Source organism: Myripristis murdjan, chromosome 16 (genome assembly GCF_902150065.1).
Source record: "Myripristis murdjan chromosome 16, fMyrMur1.1, whole genome shotgun sequence".
Lineage (NCBI taxonomy): Eukaryota > Metazoa > Chordata > Actinopteri > Holocentriformes > Holocentridae > Myripristis > Myripristis murdjan.
The window spans coordinates 16,182,073-16,195,287 of NC_043995.1; the positions used below are offsets into that span (position 1 = coordinate 16,182,073).

The 13,215-nt window shown below is 40.8% G+C and overlaps 2 protein-coding genes across 6 annotated transcripts in view; one reads left to right on the forward strand and one right to left on the reverse strand.

Annotated features, from left to right (window-relative positions):
• Window positions 1-825: 825 nt before the first annotated feature.
• Window positions 826-3,829, reverse strand: psenen (presenilin enhancer, gamma-secretase subunit). 2 transcript variants are annotated; one of them, XM_030073445.1, is made up of 4 exons: window positions 3,681-3,829; window positions 3,223-3,298; window positions 2,849-2,953; window positions 826-1,536 (listed from the first exon to the last, which is right to left on the reverse strand). In XM_030073445.1, the coding sequence occupies exons 2-4, from the start codon at window positions 3,281-3,283 to the stop codon at window positions 1,397-1,399; spliced, it is 306 nt and encodes a 101-aa protein (XP_029929305.1). In that variant the 5' UTR covers window positions 3,284-3,298; window positions 3,681-3,829; the 3' UTR covers window positions 826-1,396. The 2 variants fall into 2 exon arrangements, with proteins under 2 accessions (XP_029929305.1, XP_029929306.1); XM_030073446.1 differs by lacking the exon at window positions 3,681-3,829 and adding an exon at window positions 3,511-3,627.
• Window positions 3,830-6,229: 2,400 nt separating this feature from the next.
• The window catches only part of kmt2bb (lysine (K)-specific methyltransferase 2Bb), a 32,177-nt gene continuing 25,191 nt past the window's right edge, over window positions 6,230-13,215 (forward strand). For 2 of the 4 annotated variants that reach the window (XM_030073292.1, XM_030073293.1), the window contains exons 1-6: window positions 6,231-6,631; window positions 8,258-8,336; window positions 8,520-12,068; window positions 12,196-12,380; window positions 12,584-12,703; window positions 12,937-13,123. In XM_030073292.1, the coding sequence (XP_029929152.1) occupies window positions 6,302-6,631; window positions 8,258-8,336; window positions 8,520-12,068; window positions 12,196-12,380; window positions 12,584-12,703; window positions 12,937-13,123 (4,450 nt within the window). In that variant the 5' untranslated portion in view covers window positions 6,231-6,301. Of the gene's footprint in view, window positions 6,632-8,257; window positions 8,337-8,519; window positions 12,069-12,195; window positions 12,381-12,583; window positions 12,704-12,936; window positions 13,124-13,215 lie in introns of all 4 variants that reach the window. The other 2 variants (XM_030073294.1, XM_030073295.1) reach the window with 2 other exon arrangements.

Below are 13,215 nucleotides of genomic sequence, written 5' to 3' on the forward strand. Positions count from 1 at the left end.
ACGTCAACATAATTATTAACATCGACATCATCACTAACAACAAAAACAACAAAAGGTGTGAAAATTGAGAGTAAGTATTGATTCTGGTTCAGTTCAATGTGCTTTATTGGCATGGAGTGTAAAAAGAAAATATATATTTATTACCAATGTAACATCAAGACAGACAAATTATGTTGTGTGTTTCAGTGCTGGATTTAGATTCCACCACACAATTCATTGATGACTCAAATTCCATTATTCAAATACTAATTCATTTATCTTCATTATCAAGCTATTTATGTCCAAGTGTGATGATGGGCCTAAGCATGGTGTCAGTTTATTCATGTCACACTATGATCTGGGATATCATCAAGTCTATATCAAGACACGTCACTCCCCATAAATCATTTTTTATAAAGTCATGGTCCTACCTGCTGACACTGACTTGCTCCTGGCAGGCTAAATGCCAAGTTACATGTGGTGGGGACATGTGTTTCCTGTCTGTTAGTAATGTTGAGCCTGTCCCTCACACTTTTACTGGGGTTACTAAAAATGGCACTGTGACCCATAGGATGGCGGGGAACACAGATTGAATTTCACAATAGGCGCCAGTGATTGCCCAGGAGCCTTTACAGTACTTCTGCTGTGATGAAAAGGATTGCACACTGAGTCAGTCTCCAACAAAAGTCCACACAGATTGATAAATCCTGAGGGGATAATGATATTCTGAGCCAAGCGCTCACCTGCCATGAATAGATTTTGCATCAAAGTTTCTTCTTGGTGACATCAGTCCACCAGAGGCTCTAAACTGCTAAAACAAATAAAGGGATCGTCATTGACTCAGAGTTGATGAATACTTTTTTTATTTGTCATTCATACACGAGTAAAAAATATTTTTACGTGTACCATCATACATAAACCTATCACACATAACATTCTGGGAAAAGGTGCAGTATTTGTAAGTCGATTAAACCAAGGAAAACAATGATTATTTTGTTATCTATTGTCTATGTCCTGTAAAATCTTGAAGCCTGTATGTCCTGCTCCGTCATTTAAGTTAGATATTGCAATCATTAAAACTGTTGACTAATTACTCTAAGACCATCAGAACTCTCAAAAGCCTTGTAAGTAAGTGTGGGGAAAAAAAAAAAAATCACCAGTGTGAATAAAATAAAACAGCATTTTTTCCCCCCATCCAACATCTACCTTTCAAAGACACAAGGCATAACTCAAAGTGTGAAAAGCTTCAATTGGCATCAGTTAACTTCAATAGTATCAGTTAATTTGTTTGTACAATTTCGCTCCAGAGCCAGACACACCCACAACAATTTTCCTCTATACAGTTCAAGAAGGGACATTCTTTGGTCCTGGATAGGATCCTTAGTTATGGTCCATAGATCTGGAGTTAAAAAACGTCTCAGGGAATGCCCAGTGGAATTGTGAAGGAGAGGTAATCTGCCACTTCCCCCCACTCTGCTCTGAAGTGCTGGAAAATTGTTATCCACGTAGTGAGAACTGCTACCCATAGTAGCAACCCCAATGCTGACCGCTTTACATCTGAAAACAAAAAAAAGTGAAACATTAGATATGTCAGTAAAATAAAGGTTGCTTAGTTATATCAGGATATATTTTATGCTGATTTTGCCTAATCTTTACATGTGTTCCCAATGTCTTTGTAAAGTACAATAAAGGCAGAATAAATTAGGGTAAAGATGTAAGATGTGATTTTCTATTTGAAAAAATGGAAAATCACATCCTAAGACAACTGTTATCAACCCAGTGCTCAAGGCTGGCCTGTCCTGCAAGTTTTTGTTACAGCTCTACTCCTGCACACCTCATTCATTTAAGGGCTTAACCCATGTGTTGCATTTGGGTCAAAATTACAGTTTTATATCTATCTTTAATCATACATGATACAATGGATTATTTTTGAACCTCAAACTCGAAGGACTTGGCTTATTTTCTTTTGAGATCATGTAAAAGAACATATTTTCATTGAGCATGCCTACACCGCCTCCCACAGACACATTTAAGTCCCTAATCCAATATTTTCGGCAATTTGACCTGAAAGCAATGACAGGGTGTGGACTGTAAGTAAAGGCACACAGGTCACAGTGAACATGAAACAAAAAGGTAGTCTTACTTCTTCTTACACTATCTTCATCTCTATTTTCGCAAACCTATGAAGACCCATATTACTTTTACCTCTATCATAGACAATACTGTTTAATGTTACATCCCTTAATACCATAATCCAGGGTGAGCATTCATGTAGAGGCCCAATTCATATGTCAAAAAGAATTACATTCTAACCCACAGATGGTGACTACAGATGACATCTGGCAATGTCGTCATGAATACACAGGCACAAAGGACAGGCAGCTACAATCACCAGCAACCTAATCTACAGGTCACAGCACTCGGTGAGAGAGAATGGGTATGTAACTGGTTATCAGGTGGGTTTATAAAGTCGTATTATATGTTTCACTGAATTATGTAAACAACACCTCCGACAGGCTCAGCAGTGATTTCTGGTGACTGGTTATATTAATGTATACTGGGGAAGAGCACTCCTTGCAGCTGAGGAGTATGTAAAGTTCTCAACTAGTGAACTAAGAGACTAAATTTTGAACACAATCAGTGAAATTCAAAGGTGATTCAATCAAATAACTGTAATGATCATTTCATCCTGTGAAGGGTTTAATGGCTTTAATGCTACTTATTGAATTGTCTACAAACACTTAACAAAGATGAAACTGCATATTGTGTTCTTTCATTACCTTTACCTGTGTGGAAAGTAAATAAGAGCCAGGAGGTTTTGCAAATTCAGAAGAACATATGATATTGCAGTAACAACTTTGACACTCACATGTTTTAATTTGGAGTTGCTCTGTGTAGGCTGGCTTTACAAAGGCCTCCCGGAAAAACCAAACAACATTGACCAGCCAGAGGAATGGGAGAAATGCAAAGCCCCCTGAGAGAAAGAGAAAGTATCACGAATAAGAGAACTGTTTACAATACTTTTCAGTAAAAAAAAAAAAAAAAAGGCTCATCAACAACACCTTGTTCAAACAGTATACCATTGTGAGTATATGATTAGTGTCCTTTCTGCCCATTGTAATATATGGATAACATACAGAGACTAGTTTGAGATGCACTTGTTCCATGTAAATTATACGGGGATTAATGAAAGTTGTTGCATCAATACTCGGCATGCCATAATTACTTCAGGATTACTCTCACCTAGATAATATTTTCTGCATAGGCTGAGTTTCTCCTCATTGGGGAGCCGCTCCAGGTTCATTGTGATGTCTGTGGCCTTTGGAGAGACGTAAAGGAAAACGTGAAATCCAACCAGACATTAATTTTACTGAGAAAGAGGATATATCATGAGTCAGAATTATGAGACACTACCGCCTTTAGCGGCATAATTTTCCAAAAAATCACAGTCATCTGAGCTGCATATAGCTAAAGTGAGCCGACAACATAATATTCCCACAGAAAACAAACTTGCTTGCTGAGCCGCGTTACCTAGTCGGGTTTTTACTGTTAACATTACATAGCGTTAGCTTAGCAAGGTAACGTTAGCTTGTGCGGTCCAATTTTAGCTACCACTCGACAACCACAGCGAAAAGCTTCATACGGCTGTTTCATCAGTTTCATGTCGAATAACAAAGACGCACATCCAAAGGACATACTACCTGGAAACTGTAAAACCAAGCGCCAACTTTATGGGAGTGCCAAAATTAGCGATTGATACACAAGACGACAACACAATGAACACCGCCAAGCCCACGGCACCAGGAATCACGCTTCCTGTTTGACCTTTTCGAAATAAAGGTTCTGAGGTAAACCTAGATAAAGGTATCAAAGTGAGAACAAATAATGGCTCTCATGGAAGATGACAGCATTTGAAAATCCAATCGTTTTCATAAGTAAATTTGTGATATTGGTTGTTGGTGTTGTGCATAAACAGGCCTAAATTCTTGCTTTCTTGAAGGGAAAAGGGGGCTCTTTAATTTCCAAGGCTATTTAAACAGGAATCTACTTGTGTGTATATGCTCGTTCACTTGAGGCAGATGCCCCAGATAATCTACTTCCGCGTTATCGTGAGTCTTACCGCCCGGTGACAATAAAATACATCAGGTACATGACATGGATGTGGTGTATGGCCCTTTGCGAACCACAACAATGCAGCACTGCATCGGTGTTTGTGGATTTAGGGACACGCCAAAATGCTAAACTGGCTTTGTCCGTTTCGTGGATGCGAGAGACAGTGGAAATGACCGTACCGCCCCCTAGTGGTTGTGCTAAAACTTCAATGAGGAATTGAGAAATGACAAGACCTCAATAAGACCCTTCCACAGCTGATTGGTCATGCATTTTCATACCGCATCTATCTATCTATCTATCTATCTATCTATCTATCTATCTATCTATCTATCTATCTATAGCGGAAAATACCTATATATCTTTTCATAGATACATAGGTCTACTGTGTTATGTACTTTTGGCCCAAGGTTTGTGATACTGATATAAAGTTTACAGCAGTGTCAGTAGTGTCTATTTTTATCAGTTCTTTGCCTGGTTGTGCAGGAGGGTCTTTCACTTTGTCCTGTTAAATGTGACGTGAAGTCTCATAGCCCAACACCTACCACTTATTCATATCTCATGTTTTTTACTTTACTTATTTGACTTGTTTTTACTTTACTTTTACTTTGCGTCAGTATAGGACTTTTAGACTCGGGTGTAAATTTGTTGTGTTGTGTTGTGTCGTGTCCACAGTCCACGAGTCAGATACTGAAGTTGTCTTATCACAATAGCCAATCACTGTTTTAATTGAATGCTTTCTGATGCTTTTTCTTTTTCTTCACAAGTGGTGTCATTCTTCCCAATGTATAGCACTTTCTCCTAACTTGACTTTATCACACATGGTAGCAGTTTGCTGTGAGGAGATCATCGTACCAAGGTGCACAGTATCTCTTCACATCCAGCTGTCCTCTTGCAAATGCTCCATAATCGGGGAAATTGAAAAGGGCTGTAAAATCCAGTGCCTAATACAGGTTACTTTTGCTTTTGCAGTCTCTAAGTCTACACGGATTCCTTCATATGGATATGAATAAGAACCAGAATAATTTCTATACTTGCGTTCCAGCATTTTGCGCATTTGTGATGCAAAGACAATATGTCATTTATAATAATTCGTCATTACATGCCATAGGCTAGTATTGGTCTACTTCACCCAGTTCACCCATTTAAAGAACGCAAAATTGTCATACAGGATCCAAAAGGCATGTTTATTTTCCCCGAAAGTCTGAAAACGATGACAATACTTGAGAAGACAATTTTGGCACAACTGGCAGGAGTAGCTTTTTACGAATTTTGACATGTGCGGGCTCACAGCGCTCAGCAGGAGCACGGCGGCGCTCCTGGTGGACTGACCACCGGACAACATGCTGACACACTGTGCGCTTTATCTGCCGGCCGCACAACTGAGACTTCATCCAGGAGGGGAAAATAATTTGTCATATGCGCTGCTGTGGGTAATTTCTCATTCGTCCTCCGATGTACGATCAACCGTTTTCCATGTCGCCTTCTCATTTCAAACAAACCGCGGCTGTTGCAGAAAAAACACGTCACCTCCTCTGCAGCGACTTTTCAGGGGAAACTGGGACTCCAACGGTATTTATAACAGCAGGTGTAAGAGCTTTTACAGCCCAGACTTGGTGAGGTGCCGAATAAAATAAATCGGTGATAAAGGATAGCATAGTACTACTACTACTACTACTACTACTACTACTACTACTACTACTACTACTACTAATAATAATAATAATAAAAATAATAATATTTATAGCATAGGCTATATCTATCTACATCTACATATCTATCTACCTATCAATATGAAAACGGTTGTGAAATGTTACTTTGACTGGTATTTTCTTTTGTCAGGTGTATTATTCAGGTATTTGCCTAAAGGAAACTTAATTTTTAGGATTTAAAAAGTCGAAAAACAAAAATGCTGTTAAAACCAGGCTATAGGACTGTATACTTTTATCCAGTAGATTATGTTTTTTCTGTAGTCTCTTCTGGACTTCTTACATATTTCTAACGCAATTTTGGCTCATTCAGTGTTTATTTTCTGAAATGTACCTCAGCTGCAACCAATCGATCGATCGATTGATCACAAATCCCACGTCGTTCACTTATCGTAAAACTCCATTTCCCGTGCAGCATTGCGGTTCCCCCTCCCATCTCGCGCCTTCCCTCTTGTCTTTCCTCGAACTGCTGCTAGCTATCGGTGTGTGTTGTTGTTGAAGCAATGATGGCGGCAGCGGGATGCGGATCAGCAACCGCGGCTGCCGTAGGAGGCCAAGGTGGTACCGCTACGGCCAGGGGTCGTTTCCCCGGTCGGCCTTGGTCGTCTCGCAGTCGTTTGCGCTCTGAGAAACGATGGCAGCTCGGGCGATCAGGGGCAGAAGCCGATGATGTGACCAACGGAGGCCCAAGGCCCACAAACCTGGTCCTTTCGTTAAACGAAGACCAGTCTCACTTGCGCTTACTTGGGATAGAGGCGAACCACAAGAGCCTTGGCCAGGCTGGATACAGCTCAAGTGGGAGTGAAGAGGTGAGGTCCCAAACCGAGCCAGGAGTTAGTATCTTTATTTCATCTTCTGACATTTTGTGTGACCGATAAATGTGTCCGTGTGAGTGCTGTCCATAATGTTGTGACTGGTTAGCGCCGTGGAGAAATGTCAACATCGCCCGCTAAGCTAAGTTAGCGTTAACTTTAGCATCAGGCTTGTTAAGCTAACATTACATGCTAACTAACGCTAGCACAGGGCAGATTCGCCTGTTCCATTTCAAATCATTGCATGTAATGAACGATCGCAACAACATCATGCATTCAGCATGGTAGGAGAGCAGATAAAGTAATGTTAACAGCGTTTTCACCGCTGCTTGTTTGCAACTTAGTAATATAAGAACGTAATAACATGAATGGAAGATGCGTAAAATAAGCCAGTCAACGAGGACGCCAGCTTGTAAATAGGGATTGTAATTATTTCACCCGTGGCCCGTTCGTCATCATGAGCTAGAATAGCAGCTAATGGTAGCCAACACAAAGAGGGGGAAGGCTAGCGACTCTGTATCCTGTGCAGCGGCTAACGCTAACTGCTCTTTTATCCGCTGTCCAGATGCGCCAAGTGCTATCTGCATGACAAATCTATAAAACAGAGCACACCTGTCTCTTAGGTTGCGAATTCTGCTTGTAAGTTAGGGTTAAATGCAACATCAGCACACCGGGTAATAAAGTTTTGAGTTTAGCAAGCTAACGCTAACTTGTCTTCAGACAGAAGTGAGTTTAAATCGAATCTGTAAGAGGGGGAAGGGCTAAGTGCTAGCTGATGTTACCTAGCGCGACAGGTCGAAATTGTGGTGCATAAGTGTATCAAAGACATTTATGCTGCCTGTTGAGGGGTTTAGAAGTTCCCTGCAAATATCCAAAACTGTTAATGTGTAATCCCCATACACTGTGTTGTTGTTGTTGATAGGCTTTCAGGTCGTATATGCAAGCATAAGTAATGTCGACTATTGTACAATTGGAGGGAATAGTCAAGACCCACCGTTTCCTTCAGTTATTTTGTGTTTCAGAAACCTGTCCTTGCATCATCTAGTGGATTGCCTGGATAACACTTACCTACAAGAGAAAAAGTTTATGAAGTTTCCCCTATTAGCTGAATACATTTACAAATTCTCTAACCAGCTGTCACCCCACTGATGTTTTTTTTAGTTGTTAGTTGGAATGGGATGAACTGTAAAGTTTTGTTTGAATGAGGAGAGAGAGAGAGAGAGAATGTGATTGTGCATGGTATGTCATTGACATTGCTATAAAATCTGCACCATAACCTGTTTTATGTTAGGTGTAGCTGTTTGTCAAATGTAAAAAAGACAAATATGAACTACTGCTATACTACTATGAACTGATTGTAATGATAGGATCTTGAGTATGGTTGATCTAAACGCATTTCTCATTAAGAGCATACTTTGGACTTAAAAAGTGATTTGCCATCCATTTGAATGAATTGTACATATGGTCTGGTTTGACTTTGACTGTCCACTCAGTTTGTTGAGCAGATGTTGTTCATGTTCCACTTTAGGATTTGAAATTAATGCAATAGACCATACATTTGATTGCTGTAGTCTGTATAGGAGTAGTAGGCTTCACACAAGGGGTTTGCTAAGTTAATTCATGTGTTGATTGGCTGTTGTTTTCAAGGGGGATGATTTCAGAGGATTTGAAGCTGAGAGAAAAGGCTACAAAGGACCTTTACGATCCCGACAACATCCTTCCAAAGGTAAAGAGCATTTGCACAACACATCATATTAGATGTGATTTATGAATACCCGGCAAGTTGAAATTTGCATTAACCATGAAACTTAATGCAAAAGAAGTATCATGTTCTGAACCAAGCTCAGCATCGTGGGAAGGAGTTGAGTATTTTTTCTGTGTTATTTCTTTGATGTTTTATGTTTTTTAGGTGATCCTGTCAACACAAAATCTAAACGACAGACAGAGAAGCTACCACTTCATAGTCCAACAGTGGAGACAGCTCTCACCTCTCCTGATCCTGAAAAAGATGAAAACTCCATGCAGGAAGTTCACAGCTTATCTCCTGAAGCAGAGCCTGCAAAGGATAGCAGAAAGAGTTCAAAAGGAAAAAACACTACAGAGAGACAGTCCACCAAAAGCGGAGCCTCCTCAACAGCACCAAGGATTACTATTAAGTTGGTGGCTAAAAAGAAAGTGAAAAAGGTAAAGGAGCCTCATAAAAAATCTGTGAAGAAGTTGAAGATTAAAGCATTTGAGGATCAGCCTAAAGCCAAGGAAATCCAAGGTGACCAGATTTCAAGTGCTCATGTCAAATTAAAAACTGAACCACATGATCATCAACACAGCACAGAGGATAAAGGAGAGGAAGCTGTACCTGCAAGAAGGCGTGGAAGATCTGCCTCAAAGAGTACAGAACCTGGCTGGCCAGCTAATGTCAAAGTTGAGGTTGATGACCAAAAATCAAAGGAGAAAAAATCTGCAGGCCAACCTGACATTGCACAGGAAAGTGGGACAATGGAAATTACAACAAATGCAAAGAAATCCAAGCAGAAAGAAATGACGACAGAGCAAGGTTCTGACATGAATCAAGTGGGGATCCGTAGGAGCCGCAGAGTCACTAACCCTCCCTCTAAAAGCGTCCCAGACTGTGCAACTCAACCAGAAAATCAGAGTACAAATGAAGTCAGTCCAGCAGAGTCGGTGTTAGAAGTTTCAAGAATAGAGGAGGCCAAACCTTTGACAAGAAATTCTAGGCGCAGGCAGAGCAAGAGGCTGAATAAGGATGTTACAGTGCCAGAAACTCATCATCCATTATCCATAGAGCCTGATAAACTAGCTGTTGAATCTAACAACAGTTTGCCTTTAAAAAGCGAGGACATGAGGGTTCCCGGCTTGAAGCTGATTAGGATCAGAAACCCAAAATACGATGCTCAGTCAAGTGGAAAGAATTCTCGTAAGAAAAAGCGGAGTAAATTTGTATGGACTTTAACATTAGTGAAGAGAGAGAGCCAAATACAGGGTGCTGAAAACACCAAAGTAACAGAGAAGAGCGTGAGTGAAGTGTCTCAGTCCACTCTTTCTGATACCAGTGTCATTAAGTGTTTGGAGGGGATAGATAAAAAAGCAAGAATAGACAATCCAGCTCCACGGGAAATTTGTAACATGGATAGTAATGAGAAGTCTTCCCAAGACGTAACTGACATGTCGTTTGAGGAAAAGTCCACTTTACATGTGGAAGTTGAAGTGGAACATATAACTGAACCGCACCAACAAGAAACCACTAAAACAGATTGTGGGAAAGTTCCTCCTCTTCAGATCAAGAAAGTTGCCTCACCTGGTAAACATAAAAGTTCGAAGCCATCCTTTTTAATTCAGCAAGTTAGTCCAGTGTCTGAAAAGAAAGATGATCTCATCAAAGATTTAAGCAGAGATAATGAGGATAACACATGTACTGTAGATTCACAGGTCATACCAACCACGAGACTAAGGAGAAGAGCATCAAACCCTGCTGTACCAAAATCTAAGTGTGATAGTCATAAGTCATTGACGACTAAAAAGCGGCGGCTTCGAACAAGTCCAGATGATGAAGATACTCAACAGGTGCGTGCTGAAGATTCTTCTCAGGGTTTGACTAAAGATTCTACCCCCCCACATGTTCTTCCTGAAGACTCCTGCCAGGTTTTGGCTGAAGACTCCTCACAGATAAACAGTAATAACTCTTCTCAAGTTCCTGATAATGATTCCTCACAGATTTCTGATAATACCTCACTGGTGCCTGCTCAAGTTCCTGAACAGAAGCAGAAGAGCGAGGTAGAATTACAGACAGAAGAGACCAAACCATTGCCCGTGCCTTCCAAACCTAGAGGATGCATAACTAACCGTTCAGTGAAAAAGAGGTCTGTTCAGAGGAAGAAGCCAGTTGTATTTTCTGAAACTACTCAGAACACAGAGTTGGCCACAGCTGAGCCTACTGATGCAGAACCTGTGGTAAATGAAGAGACTCAGCCTGTGGTTAAAGAAGTAATTCAGACAGAAGTAAAAGATTGCAACCAAGCAGAGGCAAGAGAGGACACTGTATCAGTGGGAGAGAATGTTCAGTCAGTGGTAAAAGAGGAAACAGATATTCAATTAATAGATAGTCAAATGTCTTTGGTAACAGAGCATCATGCAGGTGATCAGAAAACATCAGGTCAACAAAGAAAATCATTCAAACAAGGGAAAAAGAGGCGGAAAAGTTTGATTGGACAGCGTCAGAAACATAGGCACAGGACCAGAGATGGGAAGTTTGCTTCAGTTAAATTACCTGGAAATTCTAAGACACAAAGTGTTGAGGAGGATAATGAAATTTCCACCCCAGCTGCAGCGTCCACACCGCTCCCAAGCTCTAAACTTATTGGCGTACAAAAAAAGAATAAAAGGAGACAGATAGGCCTTCAGTTCATTGGTTCCAAAAGACCAAAAGCACAATCTAAAACCATATCAAAGCTTGTAGGAATAGGGCTCGACAAAGCCATTTTGAAGCAGGAAGAAACGGACTCTTTAGTTGATGAAGCACAAGCAGATGTATTAGATGCCCAGCCTGGTAGATCAAAGTTTGTCAAAAACATTAAGCACTTCATCATGCCTGTTGTTAGTGCCAGGTCCTCACGAGTGATTAAGACGCCACAAAGATTCATGGATGATGCTGGCATGTCAGTTTTGCCACGAAGAAACTCTCCAAAGAAGGGTCTACAGTTGGGCATGCAGATACGGCAAGGAAAGAGACGAGATGATGGCAGAGCGATATCTCCTGTACTGCCAGTCGAGGATGAGGATATACTGAGTGAAGCTCAACTGGATGTCAATTTGTTTTCAGCTCAGGAACTTGATAACAACACTGATATCACTGACAGCATGTTTTCTGAGAAAAAATGTGGAAAAATTGAAAAGAGGAAGTCTCTTCTGAGGAACCCCAGTTTCAAGTGGCATGTTCCAGGAGAGACTAGTGAGGAGATACATACACTGGACAAAACTCCAGAGAGCAAGTATGAAAATGTATTTTTATCCAAACAATTTGAAATGTCTGCAGACCAATCTACTGACCCCCAGGTTGCCCACAAAAAGAGAAAGAACCCTAAGTTTAATAAGCAAACTTCTCACCTCAAGATTTATGAAAGGCTGAAGAAGTTACCCCCAGGACTTCCCAGAATCAGGAAGACAACAGAGACGGATACTGTTAGTAAACCTCCTCAGCCTCCCATTGATTTAGCAGAAGGCCTTGATGATGAGGTCATGAGCATTAGTCTTAGGCAGCGGAACACAAACACAGAAAAGGGTAAATCCAAGCTCAAGATAGAGGACCTTGATACACCTGGAGTGGTGAGAAAAGTTTCTGTGTGTGTCCGGACTATGAACTCCAAGTTCCTTGCATTTAAGTCAGGTGAAGAAGAGGACTTAACAGGGAAAGAGAAAACAAAAGCTACCAAAACTCTCTCAGGTAGGCAAAAATAATTCAGAATCAAGTTATTTAATCTTCTAGCTGGTATTTACATTCATTGTTTACTCATACTTGATGACAGACAGGAAACTGACTGGAAACTGTCATGTATTACTTCAACCAACAGGAAAGCTGCAGGAAGAACAGGCGTTCAGTGCAGGTGTTGAAGGTGATGGTCCTGCGTCTGTGGAGAAGGGAGCCTCTCAGAGAATGCGCCTCACTGGTGCAAATAAAAGAATGTTCAACCTCCTCAAGAAAGCCAAGGTCCAGCTTATTAAAATTGACCAGCAGAAACAGCTGAAGTCATCTGGGGTAAGGTCATGCCCAGGTCACCACAAGCACATTTTAAGTCATTGTTGTCTTTCATTGTTTATTGGTAATTGAACATGTTCTACGTTGCATGACCTGTCTGTCAAAGATTAGGTAGAATTCGGTTTTGAATGTTACTTTTGAGTGTGCCTCATGGTTTTCCCTAAACTGATAGCAATGTCCTATTTTGTCCACAAATCTTGTAGCTTTTATCTGGCTCATCTGGCACCAGATCTAGAGACGTGACATCTAAGAGACAGAGGAGGAAACCAAAGGCGCCGCTTGATCCTGAAGTCCCAGTAAAGACAGAACCCCCTCAAGGACACGTAAGAGTACAAATCAGTGGGACTTGTATTTTGTTTGTATGTTTATTAGAAAATTATTGTTAATCATGTTTTCCAAAAGTGCAAACACAACTGAACTGATCTGGCCATTCATAATCCAACCCCTTTCAAATCAGTGCCTCACTGATTTTTTTCTCTGTATTATATCTTTTGTGTTTTTATGTAATTGCACTCATTTGTCAGTAATAATCTAGTTTTGTCTTTCTCTCTTTCAGCCGCAGCATCTCTCCCCCCTGTGCCAGGAGTTCCGTAGAGCAGGGGGTCCACGTATAAAACACGTGTGCCGTGCTGCAGCGGTGGTGCTCGGGCAGCCTCGAGCCTTGGTCCCTGATGACATCCCCAGACTTAGTGCCCTGCCACTGCATGAAAGAACTGGAATCTCCCCTTCAGTCATTACTAAAGGTAGATTAATAATCTCCTTTGCATTTTGTCTGTGGAAGTATGCCTGTAATAATTTTTGTGACTTGGATGCAGGGTAGGTGTTTTTTTTTTTT

What these genes read in the sequence shown, in the direction of transcription:
- psenen (XM_030073445.1), bottom strand. Translation starts at nt 3,283, where the DNA reads ATGAACCTGGAGCGGCTCCCCAATGAGGAGAAACTCAGCCTATGCAGA. An exon ending in ATGCAGAAAATATTATCTAG is followed by an intron (nt 2,954 to 3,222) that starts GTGAGAGTAATC and finishes TCTTTCTCTCAG; the next exon opens with GGGGCTTTGCATTTCTCCCA. An exon ending in GCAACTCCAAATTAAAACAT is followed by an intron (nt 1,537 to 2,848) that starts GTGAGTGTCAAA and finishes TTTTGTTTTCAG; the next exon opens with ATGTAAAGCGGTCAGCATTG.